The sequence below is a fragment of the Xenopus laevis genome, chromosome 5L, assembly GCF_017654675.1.
Source record: "Xenopus laevis strain J_2021 chromosome 5L, Xenopus_laevis_v10.1, whole genome shotgun sequence".
NCBI lineage: Eukaryota > Metazoa > Chordata > Amphibia > Anura > Pipidae > Xenopus > Xenopus laevis.
In genome coordinates this window covers 28,253,411-28,265,748 of record NC_054379.1, presented here as the reverse complement: position 1 = coordinate 28,265,748, position 12,338 = coordinate 28,253,411, and the positions used below count along the sequence as shown (strand labels likewise).

Sequence of the window (12,338 nt, the reverse complement as noted above, 5' to 3'; positions counted from 1 at the left end):
CTGACTGTGAAGAACCCCCTACATTGCTTCAAATGAAAGTTCTTTTCTTCTAGTCTAAAGGGGTGGCCTCTGGTACGGTGATCCACTTTATGCCTATAATGTCCTCTAATGTACTTGTAAAGTGTAATCATGTCCCCTCGCAAGCCCCTTTTTTTCGGAGAATACAACCCCCAACCTTGACAGTCTCCCCTCATAATTTAAGTCTTCCATCCCCCTAACCAGTTTAGTTGCACTTAGTCTCTGCACTCTCTCTAATATCCTTCTTACAGACTGGGGCCCAAATCAGTCCTTGGCAATGCAGTGTAAAGTCCATTCTGATTTAGCTAACTTCTCATATAAACTTCTGCCAGTAAACCATCAAACACTGGTTTGTTTTGGAACTGAGCAAGTGAGTCACGTTGCACATTTACAGCCACACAAAAGGGTTTAACAGTCTTGGAGGCAGATGAATGAAATGTTACGTGTGCTGGCTGCATGGACTTGCATTTAAATCCAAGAGAGCTGCAAAAGCACAAAAGATTATCCGCCAATCTATATCGGCATGCTGGGAGAAGAACTCTTCACCTTAAATGTATTTCTTACCCACAAGTAGTTGTGCTGAATTTGTAACAAAAGTAAAGTAAAAAGACCGCTCCGGATAGCTGTAAAGCCATATTCTGCCATTAAATGTGAAGGAAAGGCATCCTGCACTTGGGTGCCAAATGTTAGACACCCCCAAGTGATTGTATTTACTTACTTTAAACCCCAGGTCGGTGCTGCTATCAGCAGAAAACTGCACTGGCCCTGGGTTATACCAGTGAGCACCACGGAGCGATCCTCTTCCGGTTTCTTCTTGCTTCAAATTTCCCGGGGCAAACGCATTCGCAGTTGAACGAAATAGCCAACATGCTCAACCGTGCGAAGAAAGAAGAAGATGGAAGAGAATCACTGTTGTGCTCACTGGTATAACCCTGGGCCGTGCAGTTTTCTGCTGATAGGAGCACCAGCCCAGGGTTTCAGGTAGGTCAATACAATCACTTGGGGGTGTCTAACATCTAGCACCCCCAAGTGCAGGATACCTTTAGCCTCCCAGAGTCTGAAATTCATTCCACTGTTTTGGAGATGTTAGTGAGGCAGTATTAAAGCTACGGCACGTGTGGTGCTTTTCACAACATCAGTTGCCTGCTCAAAAAGTTTCTGTCTTTGGGAAACACCTTGCCTATGGCAGACCCTGACACTGTCAGGTGGGCACAGCTCAAGAAAGCTGAAGCAAGCTAATCTGTTGCATCCAGCATTTCCCATTCTTTGGAAGAAGAGGTACAAGACAGGGGACAGCAAAGGCTGTTTAGATTGGTGCTGTCAGACAAGCACATATGCTGTAGGCATTAGAAAAACACTGGGATAGTTCAGCCTCATCAGCATACAAAGGATCCCAAATTATACTTGTCTGCTGGGAAATGAGCATAAGAACCCAATTTGCTAACTCCCATTTTTGATTGTATGTATTCTTGCCGGTATTCTTCTAACACGCTATAAATCCCTCCCCTCCCTTCTACGCTTACAGTTAACCCCTTATATGGTTGGACCTGTCTATTCCCTGCCATTTCTCTGCCCACCTGCCCAATTTCCCCAGCCACCCTATCTTCCCTGCCCATTGATATAATCGCCCGTGTGATGTCACCGCCCATTCTTCGACCCGAAGGCCTGTTTTATTCAGGTTTAAAGGTGGCAACCCTAATTGTATTCATTTTCCATTTTGGAACAGTTTGTTCTAAAGCATTGTCCGAATCCTTTCATTAGTGCAAGGAATAGGACTGGTACTGAACATGCTTTTTGCCTGTTTTAAATACAAGGCCATAACAGGTGGCGCCATTTTGACAGTGGTAGGATCGAGATAGGGGTTAGTGCTCAGGACAGCATAATTAGCTCCAGGGTTAAAAGGGGTTGTTCACCTTTAAATGAACTTTTAGTGTGGTGTAGAGAGTGATTCTAAAACAATTTGCAATGGGTTTTAATTTTTTTTATTATTTAGGGCTTTTGAGTTATTTAGCTTTTTATTCAGCTGCTCTCCAGTTTCAGCAATCCACTATATAGGGTTCAAATTCCCCTATAACCATGCATTGATATGAGTAAGAAACTGGAATATGAATAGGAGAGGCCTGAATAGAAAAATGAGTAATAAAGGGTAGTAATAACAATACATTTGTAGCCTTAGGGTCTGGCCACACGAGCAGATTCGGGAAGATTAGTCGCCCCAGCGACAAATCTCCTCTTCTTCGGGGGAACAATCTCCCCGAACTGCCTTCCCCCTGCCCTTTGCCGGCTAAAATGAAAATCGACCTGGGAGAAGGCACACGCGGCGCTTCGTTTTCAGACCCTTACAGAACTATTGTTTTTCGATGGGGTCAGTAACCCCCCATTTGAAAGCTGGAAAGTTGCTTAGAATTAGCCATTTTATAACATACTATAAGTTAACTTAAAGGTGAACCACCCCTTTAATATAAAAGTACCTTGTGCTTGATCCCAATAGTGATGTAATTAATCCTTATAGAAGGCAAAACATAAACTTAAGGTCTGGAGATCCAAATTATGGAAAGACCCTTTACCCAGGAAACCCCAGATCCTGAGCATTCTGGATAATGTGCCAATACCTGTATTATGGATTGAGAGTGATCATAGAATTACATTTATTTGATTGATTTTTGTATGAGCATCTGCATGACGGCAGTGAAGACTGTCTTTGGAAAGGTTCGATTTCCTCCAGGCCTTGCTGTCCTATTTCTCAAACCTGTGCAGAAAGCTCACCCATATTATTCATTCGCTGTCATGGAGGCGCCCATGTGTGATAAACATGCATGAGATAAATTCCCACAGATGCCAAATTGAAAATGTATTTAATGAAAATGCATGTTTAATTATGAGAAAGCATAGAAATAAGATCTGCCTGAGTGTGTACGTGTGAATGGGTAGGTCTTGCTCCCATTTTGGGTTCTCTATAATAATGTGCTTAAAGGGATACTGTCATGTGAAAAAATATTTATTTCAAAATACTTCAGATAATAGTGCTGCTCCAGCAGAATTCTGCACTGAAATCCATTTCTCAAAAGAGCAAACTGTTTTTTTTATATTTAACTTTGAAATCTGATATTGGGCTAAACTTATTGTCAGTTTCCCAGCTGTCCCCAGTCATGTGACTTGTGCTCTGAGAAACTTCAGTCACTCTTTACTGCTGTACTGCAAGTTGGAGTGATATCACCCCCTCCCTACCCCCCCCCCCCACCCCACCCCAGCAGCCTAACAACAGAACAATGGGAAGGTAACCAGATAACAGCTCCCTGACACAAGATAACAGCGTCCTGGTTGATCAGCACTCATTAGTAAAATCCAGGTCCCACTGCATCACATTGACTTACATTGAGTAGGAGAAACAACAGCCTGCCAGAAAGAAGTTCCATCCTAAAGTGCTGGCTCTTTCTTAAAGCACATGACCTGAGATGCCGCCTACACACCAATATTACATTACAAAAAAATACACTTGCTGGTGCAGGAATTACATTTTATATTGTAGAGTGAATTATTTGCAGTGTAAACAGTGTAGTTTAGAAATAAAAACTATATCTTAAAAATAATAACAAAATCCCTTTAAGTGCTACATTTTCATCTCAGTGGATTAACGAATGTCTTACTGACTTTGCGCTAAAAAGGCAGCGAGGGATGTGAGTGGGGCTCAGCTCTGTGCTGGTATAATGCAGGCTAATCACTCCGGCACAGCTTTGTTGATGTGGCCAGCTGATTTTGAGGATAATTCATGTCAAACATTTTGGCTGTAACTTGCCGGAGCCGTTCCAAAGAATGACAGGCTGTCACGTCTGGGCCAGAATGCTCTGGAAATCCAATTCTTTCCTTGTCATTGGTGAAAAGGATTTGACAGGACCTGGCTCTGAATTTTTATTATGACTTTTGAACAAAATGAAATAATGGCATTTATCACCTGACTATGACGCTTCTTTTTTTAACTTTCCCTCTATAAGCATTAGCTCTTTGGAAATGTTCCCCTCTATTGGCCTGATGTCCATCAGCCCCAGTGCACCCCCCAGTCTCTGCTCTTCACTGGGCACTGCCATGTTATTTATTGGGAACATAAGCTTCATCCATACATGCGCAGAAATAGGGAATAAATAAGTTTGTTTGCAATAGATACACGTATAGGACCTGTTATCCAGAATGTCCTTGACCTGGGGTTTTCCCTATAACAGATCTTTCTGTTATTTGGATCTTCATACTTTAAGTCTACTAGAAAATCATGTAAACATTAAATAAACCCAATAAGCTGTTTTTTTCTCCATTAAGGATTAATCATATCTTAGTTTGAATCAAGTACAAGCTACTGTTTTATTATTACACAGAAAGAGGAAAAGTATTTTAAAATTTTTTATTATTTGGATAAAATGGAGTCTATGGGAGACGGCATTTACGTAATTCAGAGCTTTCTGGATAATGGATCCCATGCCTGTACATCGCTATCCTGCTCGGCATAGAGTACTAAAGAATTATCCCAGTGGGTTAACTTTTATGGTTTAACAGGAACAAGATGAAGCAGAGCACACATATCTTCACAGAGAACGCCTGGTGCACAGGGTAGAGAGTACAGCAACCCCCAATATATAGTGGAATGAGAAAAACTCTGGCACTCAAGGCAAGTGAAATGCAGGGTTTCCCCTTGCTTTTTATTTCTTGTGCAGACGTGCAACGTTTCAGGGTGACCCCCTTTATGCTTGACGTCTGCACAAGAAATAAAAAGCAAGGGGAAACCCTGCATTTCACTTGCCTTGAGTGCCAGAGTTTTTCTCATTTAACTTTTATGGTTTGGCAGAGAAGAAGTGTATTCCGGTGGAGAAAGCTGCTAAGCCAATCAGGTACCAGTTGGAACTTTGGGATGTTCATTGTATATTCAGGCCCTCATTGTAGAGTGGTTGCCTGAGCTGCATGTGCATATCAACTACATTACTGCTGCTTGCCAAAGAGTTGCAGTTTGGCCTGTTTTCAGTAAGATCCGAATCCATACCATTGAGCCAATCCTCAAAACCATACTCATTCCACAGTCACCAGCCCCAAGTGAACCATTTCTGTGCCTCTGCGCTTAGGGGCATCATTACCAGGACTGTATCTAGGTCTGTTCTGGAGTTTACAGCTCCCCCAAAAGGTGCCGAATAACACTATGCTCGTGATAACACTTCCGCAAAAAACATAATTTCCGGCTTTTCCACACTGAACCCTGTACCACTCAGTGGTAACTCTCGGCAGCAGTTGCCGGGAATTTTTATTTAATTATCTGTTTTAATTTTTTTTTCCAACTATATAGGCACCTGAGGGCTGTCCCCCAAAAGCTAGTGCCCTAGGCACAGGCCCTCGGGTGCATATAAGTTTGGGTGTTTTACTTTGAAAGTAGCGAGTAAGTTGCAGGTAAAACTTAGTCCCTTTTGTAAAATGTATAATGAAGCAATAGAATTGTTAATGAATCAGATGAAAATTGAGCATAGGACTGGCCAGATATGGGATGACTTTGACGTAGTTGGCAGCTTAAATGTATTGCAATATATGGACAAACAATCCCTGTTTTGTTTAAAGGGTAAGGCATTTTTTAGAAAAAGTATGCACAAAATGTCTCTGTCTTAAATATATTGATAATGGGTTGAGTGCAGAGGACCTCTTGTATTTGACTATATGTATTTTGTGGTCACACCCTCATTGCACCCCCGCCTAATGGTTTTAAAAATTAGTGGTGAGCACAACTTTCCCTTGTTGTTTTATATATATATATATATATATATATATATATATATATATATATATATATATATATATATATATATATATATATATATATATATATATATATATATATAAATGCGGCCCTGATCATTACTAGAGTGCAACACATCTGATATTTGCTCAAGTAAAAATAAGTCACCAGTGTATTTTGCCCATACAGTTGTTGTGTCGAAGATTCTAAAGCAATGACTTGTGTAGTATATTAAAATGGTGGAGGGGACGTAGATAATGAGATGCAAAAATAGCTGCTCTCTCTTTATAATGGTACATGTATGGGACCTGTTATCCAGAGTGCTTGGGACCTGAGCCTTTCCAAATAATGGATATTTCCATAATTTGAATGTCTATACCTTAAGTCTACTAGGAAATCATGTAACATTAAATACACCCAATAGGCTGGTTTTGCTTCCAATAAGGATTAATTATATCTTAGTTTGGATCAAGTACAAGGTACTGTTTTATTATAACAGAGAAAAAGGAAATCAGTTTTAAAAATTTGGATTATTTGCATAAAATGTAGTCTATGGGAGATAGCCTTCCCATAATTCCGAGCTTTCTGGATACCACATCCCATACCTTTATAACTTGATCCTTGGGTGTAAAATTAAAGAGATACTGTCATGGGCAAAAAATACATTTCAAAACACATCATCGTTAATAGTGCTGCTCCAGCAGAATTCTGCAGTGAAATCTGTTTCTCAAAAGAGCAATTTAATTTTGAAATCTGACATGGGGCTAGACATATTGTCACTTTCCCAGGTACCCCCAGTCATGTTACTGCTGTATTGCAAGTTGGAGTGATCACCCCCCTCTCTCCCCCCCCCCAGCAGCCTAACAACAGAACAATGGGAAGGTAACCAGATAGCAGCTCCCTAACACAAGATAACAGCTCCCTGGTAGATCTAAGAACAATACTCAATAGTAAAATCCAGGTCCCATTGAGACACATTCAGTTACATTGAGGAGAAACAACAGCCTGCCAGAAAGCAGTTCCATCCTAAAGTGCTGGCTCTTTCTGAAAGCACATGACCAGGCAAAATGACCTGAGATGACTGCCTACAAACAGTGTAATTTAGAAATAAAAACTAAATAATAAAAATCATGGCAGAATCCCTTTAAAGTAGAGTAGAGTAGTAGATTGTGCTCTGATGTTGCCAATTTCTGAGGACTATTCCAATCCTCTTGCTGATGTCAAAGTCAAGGGTCAAATAATAATGTGGGTTTTGTTTTTTTCGTCAGCACCGTATTTTTTTATTCCAATGAAACAGAATGCAGGATAAAATTCACAGATTCACACTTTTTTTTCCATTTAGTAAAACCATGAATTTCATCTAATTGTTATTTCAGATTTATTTTTGATGAGTTTGAGCAACAATCTCATGCCCTCTTCTCAACCGCCTTTAGAAATCAATGAGGGACTTGTTCCAAACCAAACAGGACTGGAATCTCTTATTTATAGCTGAGTTACATCATGTTTTATTGATCAGTTTCAATAGTCAAACACATGTTTATATATCAACAACAATGGAAAAGTATTTTTCACATGGGTTTATTCCCATTATAACAGATTTTTTCATTTCTTTTTTTTTAGAAATACCTTAGAAACTTTTTCGCTGTGATGCTGAAGTCTCCTACGTCGCCTCTGCATATCGATAAGGTGGGACATACCCTCTCCAAACACACCATCTGCGAGTTCTCTCCCTTCTTCAAGAAAGGGGTTTTTGACTACAGCAGCCACGGCACTGGCTGAGACCAGCCTTCTGTATGTACAGAGCCAATTAAAACTACTGTGTAGTTCACAAAATCATTTCTTCTTCCAGTTTTAAGTGTTTTTTTTGTTCTACTAGAACAGATGTATGGACACTGATGTAATGTGATTTCGTTTGTACTTGAGAACGTTCCCTATCAAAAGCAATGCATTTGTGTTAATGCCGGAGCCAAGGAATTCATTTTATCTGTGGGATTGCAGTTTATTTCCCTTAACGTTAATAAGGGGCAGATTTATCAATGGTCGGATAGTAAATTCGAATTTTCGAGTTTCAAAATTCACACATTCGAATTTTAATCCCCCTATTCGAATGTAAATTGGAATCACACCTCGGCCATGGAAACAGTCCTATTCGAATACAGGTATGAAATGCGTTATCTGGAAACCCGTTATCCAGAAAGATCTGAATTACGGAAAGGCCTTCTCCCATAGACTCCATTATAATCAAATAATCCAAATGATTTCCTTTTTCTCTGTAATAATAAAACAGTAGCTTGTACTTGATCCCAACTAAGATATAATTAATCCTTATTGGAAGCAAAACCAGCCTATTGGGTTTATTTAATGTTTACATGACTTTCTAGTGGACATAAGATATGAAGATCCAAATTATGGAAAGACCCGTTATCCGGAAAACCCCAGGTCCCGAGCATTCTGGATAACAGGTCCCATACCTATTCGCCACCTAAAACCTGCCCAGTTCATGAACAAGTCAATGGCAGAGATCCATTGAGCCATTTGGAGATATTAATAGCCTTCCTGCTATTTAAGTTGTTTTTTTTTCGGAGAAAAACTCGATTCGTACGAATCCGATACGATTCTAATTTTCGGGTCAGAACCATACGATTGATATTAGACATTCAAATTCTTCTTAAATAACCTCCCTGTCAAACTGTGAGTATATTTGAATTAAAAAGAAATTCACATGAATTCGAAATTCAACCTTTGATAAATGGGCCTCCACGTGTGTCCCAACTCCATAGATTCTCGTTTTTGTTTCCCATTATTCAATCCTACTGCCAGACTCTGTGCACATCTTGTCCGATCTGTTGATGCCTCTGCTAAGACCATGCATGAACATTCGTAGAGATACAGAATGGGCTGCAATTTGCAATTGGTTTTCATTTTTTATTATTTGTGTTTTTTTTATTTATTTAGCTTTTTATTCAGCAGCTCTCCAGTTTGCAATTTCAGCCATTTGGTTGCTAGGGCCCAAATTACCCTAGCAATCATACACGGATTTGAATAAGAGACTGGAATATGAATAGGAGAGGCCTGAATAGAAAGATGTGTAATAATAAGTAGCAATAACAATAAGGGGGCAGTTCGTATTCAAAAAGACCAACCGAAATAAAATTTTGCCCAAATAGGTCCGTTTGCGATCGAATAGGTCCGTTTGCGATGAAATTCGATTTGTACGAATCGAAGTAATAGCGCATTCGAATTGTACGATAAAAAAACCCTTAGATTTTTCAAAGTCCACCAATTGACGCCAAATAGGTTCTAGGAGGTCCCCCATAGGCTAAAACAGCAATACGCCAGGTTTTAGATGGCGAATGGTCGAAGTTTTTTTCAAATTCGAATAGAATTTGGACTATTCCCTAGTCGAAAGTACACAAAAATTAGCTCGATACTCAAATTTTTTCAATTCGAATTTTCACTTCGACCTTTGATAGATCTGACCCTAAATGTTTAGCCTTGTTTTTAAGATGGGGTCAGTGACCCCCATGTGAATGCTGACAAGAGTCAGAAGAAGGCAAATAATTCAAAAACTATAAAGAAGGAAAAATGAAGGACAATTGAAAAGTTGCTTAGAATTAGTCATTCTATAATGTGCTAAACGTTAACATAAAGATGAAGCACCTCTTTAAGTTCTCACCCACCTAAAGCTTGGATTGTACACTGGCGGTATGAAACGTGCCAGTAAAATAGAGTCTCTGTTTCTATATTCAATTAAAAAATGGAAAAGAAAACCTATGTTGCTGTGGCTCGGAAATGGTTCTGCAGTTAGAAGGAAGATGAGATCCAACGATATCGCAGTTACCTGATACTGAGGGACATTGCCAAAATATGTGACCAATAGATGAATCAAAGCAATAAAAAACACAGTCTCCCAAATAACTGCATCTACTAACTGACAGTATTCAGATTGTGTCTGGGCTGTCATACCAACTCATTCATTGCTTTGAAACCCTTTTTAATCACTAAATGAGAATGAGCCTAATACAATGTCACCCATATCATCCAGAGACCTCTCTCTCTCTGCCCCATGCCAACGGCAAACACATCTCCTATGTACAAAAAAAGCCAAACACCCACTCGCCCGTGGTGATTGCAAGAGAGACACAAATCTTGAAGTAAAACAAATACAGGTATGGTATCCGTTATCTGGACACCCATTTTCCAGAAAGCTCCAAATTACGGAAAGGCCGTCTCCCATAGACTCCATTTTAATGAAATAATCCAGATTTTTAAAAATGATTTCCTTTTTCTCTGTAATAATAAAACAGTAGCTTGTACTTGATCTCAACTAAGAGATAATTAATCCTTATTGGAAGCAAAACCAGCCTATTGGGACTAGTTAAATATTTACATGATTTTCTATTAGACTTAAGGTATGAAGTTCCAAATTACTGGAAAAACCCCAGTCCCTGAGCATTCTGGATAACAGGTTCCATACCCATACAGGTATGGGATCCATTAACTGGAAACTCGTTATCCTGAAAGCTCCGAAATGCAGAAACACTGTCTCCCATAGACTCAATTTTAAAGAAATAATCCCAAATTTCCTTTTTCTCTGTAATAATAAAACAGTAGATTGTACTTGATCCCAACTAAGATATAATTAATCCTTATTAGAAGCAAAACCAGCCTATTGGGACTAGTTTAATATTTACTTGATTCTATAGTAGACTTAGGGGCAGATTTACATAGGGTCGAATATCGAGGGTTAATTAACCCTCGATATTCGACTGCCGAATATCGAAGTCGAAGGATTTACCGCAAATAGAACGATTAAATCCTTCGAATCATGAATTTTAATCCATCGATCGAACGATTTTTCTTTGACCGAAAAAACATTAGAAAGCATATGGGGACCTTCCCCATAGGCTAACATTGCACCTCGGTAGGTTTTAGGTGGCAAAGTAGGGGGTCGAAGTTTTAAAGAGTTTTTTAAAAAGTTTTTTTAAAGAGACAGTACTTCAATTATCGAATGGTCGAATATTCAAACTATTTTTAGTTCGAATCGTTCGATTCATAGTCGAAGTAGCCAAAAAAATCATTCGAAATTCGACGTTTTTTTTATTCTATTCCTTCACTCGAGCTAAGTAAATGGGCCCCTTAGGGTATGAAGATCCAAATTACAGAAAGATCCCTTATTCGGAAAACCTTAGGTCCCAGGCATTCCGGATAACAGGTCCCATGCCTGTACCATTCAAATAGTCTTCACTGTTACAAGAGATTTTTTTTGTTTATCGGCAGAGATCAGACAATAACGTTGTTTTCAACAGGTTTGCGACTTCCTTTCGCCTTAACCCGGCTGAGTTTGTTACATTAAAACATTACAATAAGAAAACTGAAATGATGTGGTACCATCAAACACTCGTGATATCTGCGGACTTGAGCAGCGAAGCTGAAAACTCAGAAAGAGAGTCAGCAATTCCCTTGATAGATTTATAGGAAAGACTGGTAACTCTGGGCACAGACCATCAACCCTGGAGAAATGCTCATAAAACCATTTTTATGCCGGTTGTAATATAAAACTTTTTTTTAAACCACAATTAACTGTCGCTATGATATTGACTCAAGCGCCTGTTGGATTTCTGTACATGAATAATGGAGACGTTTGTCTATTGTTTCTCTAGTTCCGCCATTGTTAATGTCGCCCGTTTATCCGGCTGGACTTCCGCGCTGCTCCGAATGACTCCGTGACCTCCGCCTTCCTAAAAGGTTTATATGCAAGTGAACGAGGACCGACAATAATCTGCAAACGCGACGCTTCCATTCTCTTACCTCAAATCCTAACCAATCATGCACTGACGTAGCTGCTGAATAGGACGGTTTCTAATTTGTAAATAGGAATAGGTTTGAAAATCGGGTGCAAAGTCTGCTCCGTTTCTTTTGTGCTTCAGCATCTTTTAGCATGTAAGTAAAAAAGGAGAGTTTGTATCATATGTGTGTATGTAAATACCCTCACAATACGAATGTTGGGTAGCTGTTCTGTCCTCTAAATGTATTTATAGCCACGTATGACTGCTTTTTGACAATCGCTTTCCACTATATTTATACGACACATTTGACACTGTGTATGTACAGTATGAAGGATATTACAATAATGGATGCACCCGGTAATAATAGAGGATTACATATATTTCACTATACTTTAAAAAATAATAATAATAATAAATGATCCACTTATCAATCTAAATCTATTCTAGTTTGTTGTTTATTTAAAGGGATTCTATCATGTTTTTTATGGTGTAGATTTTATTTCTGAATTACACTGTTAACACTGCAAATAATTCACTCTACAATATAATATTTCATTCCTGAAACAGCAAGTGTATTTTTTTTTTTAATTAATAACATTGGTGTGTAGGTGCTATCTCAGGTCATTTTGTCTGGCCATGTGCTTTCAGAAAGAGCCAGCACTTTAGGATGGAACTGCTTTCTGTCAGACTGTTGTTTCTCCTTCTCAATGTAACTGAATGTGTGGCAGTGGGACCTGGATTTTCCTATTGAGTGTTGTTCTTACATC

The 12,338-nt window shown here is 39.2% G+C and overlaps 1 protein-coding gene across 2 annotated transcripts in view; it reads left to right on the top strand.

The window, feature by feature from the left end:
- The window catches only part of LOC108716574 (kinesin-like protein KIF16B), a 163,066-nt gene extending 151,058 nt beyond the window's left edge, over window positions 1-12,008 (top strand). For both annotated transcript variants that reach the window (XM_018262802.2, XM_041562627.1), the window contains 2 exons: window positions 7,403-7,573; window positions 11,446-12,008. In XM_018262802.2, coding sequence (XP_018118291.1) covers window positions 7,403-7,561 — 159 coding nt within the window. In that variant the 3' untranslated portion in view covers window positions 7,562-7,573; window positions 11,446-12,008. The remainder of the gene's footprint in view (window positions 1-7,402; window positions 7,574-11,445) is intronic.
- The last annotated feature ends 330 nt before the right edge of the window (window positions 12,009-12,338 follow it).